General features: G+C 43.8%; 1 protein-coding gene across 11 annotated transcripts in view; it reads right to left on the bottom strand.

Annotated features, from left to right (window-relative positions):
* Positions 1 to 7,927, bottom strand: part of LOC144720304 (neuron navigator 2-like) — a 281,685-nt gene that overhangs the window by 7,305 nt on the left and 266,453 nt on the right. For all 11 annotated transcript variants that reach the window (XM_078596960.1, XM_078596951.1, XM_078596953.1 and 8 more), the window contains 9 exons: positions 7,652 to 7,752; positions 7,256 to 7,351; positions 6,701 to 6,869; positions 5,321 to 5,556; positions 4,498 to 4,652; positions 3,964 to 4,035; positions 3,190 to 3,386; positions 1,987 to 2,105; positions 965 to 1,168 (listed from right to left, as the gene is read on the bottom strand). In XM_078596960.1, the coding sequence (XP_078453086.1) occupies positions 965 to 1,168; positions 1,987 to 2,105; positions 3,190 to 3,386; positions 3,964 to 4,035; positions 4,498 to 4,652; positions 5,321 to 5,556; positions 6,701 to 6,869; positions 7,256 to 7,351; positions 7,652 to 7,752 (1,349 nt within the window). The remainder of the gene's footprint in view (positions 1 to 964; positions 1,169 to 1,986; positions 2,106 to 3,189; positions 3,387 to 3,963; positions 4,036 to 4,497; positions 4,653 to 5,320; positions 5,557 to 6,700; positions 6,870 to 7,255; positions 7,352 to 7,651; positions 7,753 to 7,927) is intronic.

The raw sequence follows: 7,927 nt of genomic DNA, 5'->3' as shown, positions 1-7,927 counted from the left end.
TCCCTGCAGTCACGAAAGCTTTAAATCGAAACTTCCCTGCAGTGTTTACTATTATAATAATTATGATTTTATCTATATTCAGGAAAGCCACACTGACACACGACTCTTTTTTTTCAGGAGGGTCCTGCAATGTGCGTTTATGTTAAGATTATTTCAGCCAAATTAATCAGAGTATACAAGTTGGAGGTAACCGGAGCACTCGGAGAAAACCCATGTGTGCAAGGGAGTAACTCCCTCCATACGGATGGAACGAGATGGCGATTAGTCCACTTGTTTTTCTGCCTTCTCCTGGCTAACCAGGGCATGGCACCTCGATGCCCACAGGAAGGAAGGGTCACAACGTTTGTGTGATCCACCAACCCTCGCCTCCACAGTGCTGGATTACAGGCGTGCAAAGCGACCAGTGGCTTGGACTGCGTTTTTTTAATATCATCCCACAACATGAATGCCTAATGCAACAGATGGGCCCTTTACAGGTTTCCACTAGCATGAACATCACCGCCGATGATCACGGTTGGCTACGTACGGTGCGAAAGAAGTTCAACATACATCATTATCCTTGGTATCGTAATTATCATTATCCTTGCCATCACTGTCATTGTCATCCTCAGAATTGTTACCGTTATCCTCAACTTCATCGTCATCCTCGTTATTCTCAAGTGCTACAGCGCCCCGCTGTTCACACAGCGTTCAAGTTCAACCATCAAACCTGGGTCAGAACAATTCCATCCCTATTGCACTAGTTATATAAATGTATAACATATAAATATACAATGTTAACTGTAGGTCAATTTCCTGTATTCTCCAGATTATAAGATTGCTTCTGAATTTAAGACATACCCCTAAGTGTTTTCCCGGTGTAAATTAAGTTATATAGATCTGATCACACACACCTACCAAATTTTAAGACGCACTCAACTTTTGTTGTATAATATGGTACGGTACTGCAATACCCATAACTTACCAGCGGGTCGCCCTCCACATCACTGGGCGGAGCTGGCTTGGAGGTGCTGCCCTCCCGTGCCGATGTGTAACCGTCAAAGCCCACGTCTTCGGGCCTCAGCTGGAGCAGCGTAGGCCAGTCATGCTGCAGTGGGGTCGACGCCCATGGATACGTCTCCATCACCCACTTGGCTGGGTCCTCCCAAGCCGAGCGCCGCCCATACAACTGTGAGGCAGGGACGGGCGGCCACGTTGAACACTCCTCTAAATTCATCCCTGTCTGGCAATCGTGACTTTCATAGAACATTGGTGCGGAACTCGGCAATTATGTGGGTCATGAGCAACCTAACTTACTTATTAATGAGAGTCACAGGCAATAATTATTGGAAACTAATTGGATTTTCCTCCAAATAAAGTTTTTTCTTAACGAAAAACACATTATTTGCAACAACTAACGTGACCAACATGAATGCTGTACACGGATCTCATTTGGTGTTTATGTGCTCCATGTGTGTTTTAAAAATTCCAAATACACATTTACAATGTAAATTAATGTATTAGTTGAAGTTTATTTGTACATTTAGAAATGTTATCCCTGATGTGTACCATTGTTAAGAGACGTAGGTAAAACATTAAAATTAATAAAAGTAAAACAAAATAAAAATCACGACGTTTCGGAGGCAACACAAGCTTCCGTCTTCAGGTGGAACCGTCACAGCCACGAAAGCTGTATCAAGTAAATGAGAGATTGCAAGAGCTACTACTCCGTATATGTAATGGTTGGAGAGGGGGGAAGGGCCAAGTACGGCACACTTTTTATTGATATGGTAAGGTGAGGCTTAAGAGGGTGAGCCTTTGTTATGGAGAGGTACGGTTTGTAACTGAAGACGGAAGCTTGTGTTGCCTCCGAAACGTCGTGATTTTTATTTTGTTTTACTTTTATTAATTTTTATGTTTTACCTACGTGACTTTACCGAAAAAACCTAAGAATATGAATCCTTGCAGTCACGAAAGCTTCAAATCTAGAATTGTTAAGAGACTTGCCTGTAAGCCTTCACGAACAGCCTCAAGAACATAAGGGATGATAGAGTAGTTCCACAGGTCGGTGAACCAGACTCGTGAGCCGCCCACATCCATCGGACAGGACAGAAAGAGCCGAGGACCTGCATGACCATGGACACAACATAACAATCAAACCATCAAACCATTTCCCATAAATATGCTAAATTCCTCTTGATATGCAAATTATTTTGTCAAGGCGCTCTTCTTCCCCCCTCCAACCCAGCTTAAATATACGCTCCAAGCTTGGTGGTGTTTCATTCTTCACCCGAGGACGGCTGCTTGCGTTGTGGCCGAAACGTCGTGAGAATTATTTTATTATGTTTTATTTGTATTATTTTATTATCTCCCTTCTACGTGACTTTACCGAAAGAACCAAGACGATATATTTAGTATTTATACTATTCTCATTACGAAAGGCTATCACCAAGGCATTGTGTTTTACGTACAAGTATCGTCTGTTGTAGTTTCATAGCTGTGGGCAATGTTGCTACGTGGCTATACCCAATCTGGTGATTTATGAGCAATTTTAAAACGTGAGGAATTTGGACCGTGTCACCAGCACACGTCCTACTCATTTTCACATAACATCGTGGGGTGTTTGGATGTCCATCGTGAAGCAGATGCCGTGTACCAAAGGTTAACAACACCCATGCAGTATTTATCAAGGAGGTGGCTGGCTTCGAACCGTGAACCTCTGCAACAAGTGGCAAGCCTACATAGACCACAATACCTGCAGTCATAATGCAAAAAAAAAACATAACTCTGATAATGTGCACTGTCCTTGAAGTTGAATGGTCCACACCCGAGACAGCTTTCCTTAGAGCCTAGTCTCACATGGGTTGGACCAGATGACGCCAAAAGGCGCACAACTCAAAGACAATGCACCAATTATGAGTGCAGGTATTGTGGTCTATGTAAACATGACTCCTTGTAAAAAAGGTGTCAGTTTTGTTGCCAGATAGAAGGGTAAAAAATATCATATTTTTACTGGCAAATGAGGTTCCAATGGAAGTGGCAAGCCGTTTCACTGCACTGAAAATCACTTTAACCCGCTTCCATCACAATTATAATCATCGCGAGGCCATTTACATTTTATTAGTACAGATTGTAAAGCGATCGGCTGCAAATATAAATTAGACTTTTAAAACGAAACAGTGAAAACAGATGTTAGGCTTGTGGTCTCACCGATGGTGACGTCGGAAGAGCTGTGGGCCTCCAGGAATCGATTGAGATGCTGCCACACCTTGGGCATCCAGTCCATGATGCGGATGAGGTCATTATTCCGAGAGCTGCTCTGTATCTCTGTCTCTATGAGCTTTCTGCGCAGGAAACGTCCCAAGAACCCGTTGACGGGCTCCACATGGTTGGCACACAGCACCCACCTAACAAGAGAAGGAGGGCAGCAGTTAGTGTGTTTTGCCGGGTCATTGGCACATTTTAGGAACTCGCTGCATGTTCGAAAGAATATGGGGAGAAGTATACTTCAACAATGAGTGATGATCACAAACAATGCCAATGAACCCTTTCTCGATCGGAGACGTATGCAAGTTGCAGGGTGGGGTCCCGTTGACCTGAATCTCTGAACCCGCAAGCAGCTCAGCATTGATTTTGTTTAGAGAAGCATAACTGTCAAACTAATGAAATATACACACGCTCTTCCAGGGCCACCCTTAATCCAAATCTATACACCCTTATTTCCAGAATAAAAAAAAAAAATTGTAACGAATAAAATTACTTATAGATTTGAAGCTTTCGTGACTGCAAGGAATCATATTCTTAGGTTTTTTCGGTAAAGTCACGTAGGTAAAACATCAATAAAATTACTTGCAGTTATGATCGTTTCCCCTCCATTAAATGGAATAACAATGGTGATTGTTGACAAGCATTGTTGCACTCAGAATTGTTTTCTCATACATTTCTAAAGTGCATGTGCTCGTCTTATAACATCTCCCCCATCACCTGAAGTTGTGATGGAGCTGTAGGTTTGGCGTTGACGTCGTGGCTTGGTTCATGGTGCCGATGATATAAGGGCTGCAATGTGATTCAGCAACAACAATAATATTAAACGCTGCGACATTAAAGTGCTGTTTAAACGTAATAGTAAAGCCTTAGAGCCCCATCCTCAAGACTATAACTGAATCTCACGCGGTAAAAGCTGCAGCATTGTCGCATTAGACCAAACAAGATCATCCGTGACTTTGCACTGCAATTATAAAGCATAGTTAACAATGTTTAAACTGTTAACACTCACTTAAGTGGTAAAATCACACATCTTCATGTGCATGCAAAACCCCCTTTTGCAAATCTATTGCTCGATGAGGGCCTCCCCACACCATGGGAGATATTTGACCAAACTTTACCACGCTTATTTGTGCAGGTTGTTGGACGCGGCGAGCGTGGGCATGAGAGCATACAATTAAGAGCACAACGATGGATTTTTTTATGCAAGCACTGCGTGCAATGTGACATTCATTGCGGGCTTGCGCTACTGACCATTTCTGGTACTTGCAGTTGAGGAAGCCGTTGAAGATGTCGCCCAGCGAGCCGATGTGGTGCAGGTTGTCGAGGATAATCACCAGCGGCATGTCGGCTGCGTTGCTCTCGCTGTTGCATTGGTCCGCCAAGTTTAAGAGGTATTGCCGCAACTCCTGTCCGCCACGTGCATCTCTTGTCAGTGATAGTGGCAGAAATTCACTACTAACAAGATCGATGTATGTATGCATGTTGAACTTCTTGTGTCGGTCATGGGGGTCGTTTGGTCATACTTCACGACACTGGTCAGTTTGGGGTTGGCGATTTGGGGGGAGCTCATACCAGTTCAGACATTGTGTGCCACTGATGTTGACTGGCAATTGACCCCTAGGCTGCCCGGTTCAGAGCAGAGTGCATATAGCGCAACGCCACTGCTCCTCCACATATTATAATGCATGCTTATTTAACACTGTCCTGCATAAAGAGTAACATAAGTTGTGATTTAGGTATGCAAATGATTTGTCTCTCATGATTAGACGAACCGTCAAAATCCAGGGTCGCGATTCAATTCAAGAATCATGTGTTTACATTGTGGGGAATGTAGTGCCCCTGTTAGTGGCTGTAGGCATCGCAATATATACACATCTAAAGTATGTATAACTTCTTTCTCACTATACGTAGCCAACCGTGTTAAATTGGAGGTAATCGATTCTTGCACGCATGATCCATTGTGCGTGTAATCGCGAGCATAAGAAAAAAATTCAAATCGATTAACTGTTGCACGGCCAATAACACTGCAAACATTTTTTTTTTAAGTGCCAAAAAAAACCGGCGAGCAAATGACCTTGCTGGACTTGTGGTCGACGTTGAAGGTGGCGATAACGCCGTCGGTGACGTCACGCCCCGAGCGCTGCACGATGAACTCTGCGAGCCGGTTTGCCAGGAAGGTCTTGCCCGTGCCGCTGGGACCGGACAGGATGATGCGCCGGTGCTCCATGAGCAGCGACACGTAGCGCTGCAGTGTCGCCTTGGGGATTAGCGTCTCAAACACCAGGCTGTCCAGACTGTGCTCCACCATGCCTGCAGGGCAAACAAAACGTTGACATCACTCACAACAAATGCATCGGTGCGTGGAAGTTAACACATTTTATTAACTATCTTCCAGCCCCATGGAAATGTGTTCATTAGGCCATTGTCTACAAGAAAGAAAATATTCGTATGAAACCAGAAGTGTTGAAGTAACTTGTTAACGAGTAGCTTCAGTAAGAGCTCAAGTTAACCAGAATAAATTATGTTTTGTGCTGGAGTGTGAGCAGTGAAGGCTCATTTTTATATTCTTAGGTTTTTTCGGTAAAGTCACGTAGGTAAAAAATAAAAATTAATAAAAGTAAAATAAAATAAAAATCACGACGTTTCGGAAGGAACACCAGCTTCCGTCTTCAGGTGGAACAGTCACAGCACGATAGCTGTATCAAGTGAGCTCTCACTTGAGCTCTCACAATAGCTGTATCAAGTGAGCTCTCACTTGAGCTCTCACTTGATACAGCTATCGTGCTGTGACTGTTCCACCTGAAGACGGAAGCTTGTGTTGCTTCCGAAACGTCGTGATTTTTATTTTACTTTTATTAATTTAAATTTTTTACCTACGTGACTTTACCGAAAAAACCTAAGAATATGAATCCTTGCAGTCACGAAAGCTTCAAATCTAAAGCTCATTTTTATCTTCACCTGTAAAGTCATATTGACGAGCGACAAAGAGAGCAGTGGGAACCAGGGAGTACACGGTGCCATTGATTAGTGTGTTTGTGTGTAAATAGATTTTGCAACAAAAAGAAAAGCATTGCGGCGTCAGTGAATCTTCTCAAAATGGAATACGTAACAAAGGCCTCTTCATGCTGTTCCTGTAATGGGTGTTATTTGACCTTACTTCACCAAGCTGGTCAGTGTGGGTTGGGTAAAGGTAGGAAAAGCCCAGGACTAGTTCAGATATCACTCGGTTAGCCGTGGCCAAGAATCGAACGTGGGATCGTATTGCGGTGTGTGTTAAACCAGCTTTGAAATCTAGAGCAGACTCACGCAAGGTACATCATACCTTTTTGTTTTATCTAGATTGAAAACTCGTGTCTTTAAAACTGCTTTTTGTATTAAGTTTGTTGTCCTTCCCCCGCACCTCCGATTAGCACGGTTGGCTACGTTCGATGCAAAAGAAGTTATACACACATACCTTTGAGCGCCACGCGGATGGTGGTATTCTCGCCGACCAGGTAACCGCAGGGCAGCAGCTCGGGCACGTCGGACTCGCGGCTACGCACAAGGTCTCCGATGCTGTAGCCCAGCACGCTGTCCGTGCTCAAGCCGAGGTTTGTCAGTGGATCCACCCGCAAGATATACTCCTGAGCAGAGGGTGCGCACGTACGCGTACATGGACACATGGCAGGAAAGCGTCAGAAACAAAAATCAAACGGACAGACATCAATAAGAAATCATTTAAAACCTCACTTCTGTCTCTATGATGTATGGAACGAAGTAATAGGTGCGAAGGGCTGCCTATTTTACTAAAGGGTGTTTAGTTCGTCTCAATGTCCCCTCATACATTCCTATAGTGCAGAGTGGATGGAGCCAGTAGTGATAGCAAGAACGATATTGTGTCCGTTGTAGATTGCATTTGCACATTGCAATTCTGTTTGTACACATTTACACAACCTCCCCCCCACCTCTCCGACATATTTCTCCTTTTTCCCCAACCTCCTTCCATTCTTCCAGCCGATAGCGGCTGTACCTTGAAGAGACGTCGTACGACTCCATCTAACACGTCCCACTTCGTCTTCCCGCTGACACCAATACTGCCAATGGTGTACTCCTGGATCTTGGAGTCCTTCAAAGAAAAAACAAACAAACCCCTGGGATTAGGACAACAAAATAAACCGTACGAGCAAAGCTGTTATCTGTCTGGCTGACAGCATGCTAAGGCCGTTTGCAGCAGGTGTTGTAATCCATTTTGGGTTGGATGCATGTCGCCAATTTTTTATTTTCGGAAAAATTGCCAAAAGGTGGCACGAGAATCAGGATGCGGAGAAACTACCGTATATACATGTAGATGCACAGTGCTTAATGGCCACATGTGTAAATGCAGGTGTGTGTGTGTGTTGTACTACAGCTATTGATTGGTCTGTACCTCTCTACGCTTGGGCAGGTCGGTCAGAGAAACGACGATTTTGACATTGCGACGGTCCTTACGTGTAGATCCATCCCCGCTGCCATCATCTAGCAGCATATCTGAAAAGGTGGCACATCGATAAAAACATTAATCGTAAAAAGAAATCACTGTTGTGCATTGTATTAAACATATATTTCTCACGCATCTATTTAAGCCGATAGGATTTTGTATGCATTCATGTTAATTTGAAGACTTTATAGACTTGGTGGGAATGTACAAAATCACATACAAAAG

The sequence above is a fragment of the Lampetra planeri genome, chromosome 8 (assembly GCF_965212315.1).
Source record: "Lampetra planeri chromosome 8, kcLamPlan1.2.h2, whole genome shotgun sequence".
In the NCBI taxonomy this organism is placed as follows: domain Eukaryota; kingdom Metazoa; phylum Chordata; class Hyperoartia; order Petromyzontiformes; family Petromyzontidae; genus Lampetra; species Lampetra planeri.
Note: the sequence above shows the minus strand (reverse complement) of the source record. Positions and strands in the feature narration are given on the sequence as shown.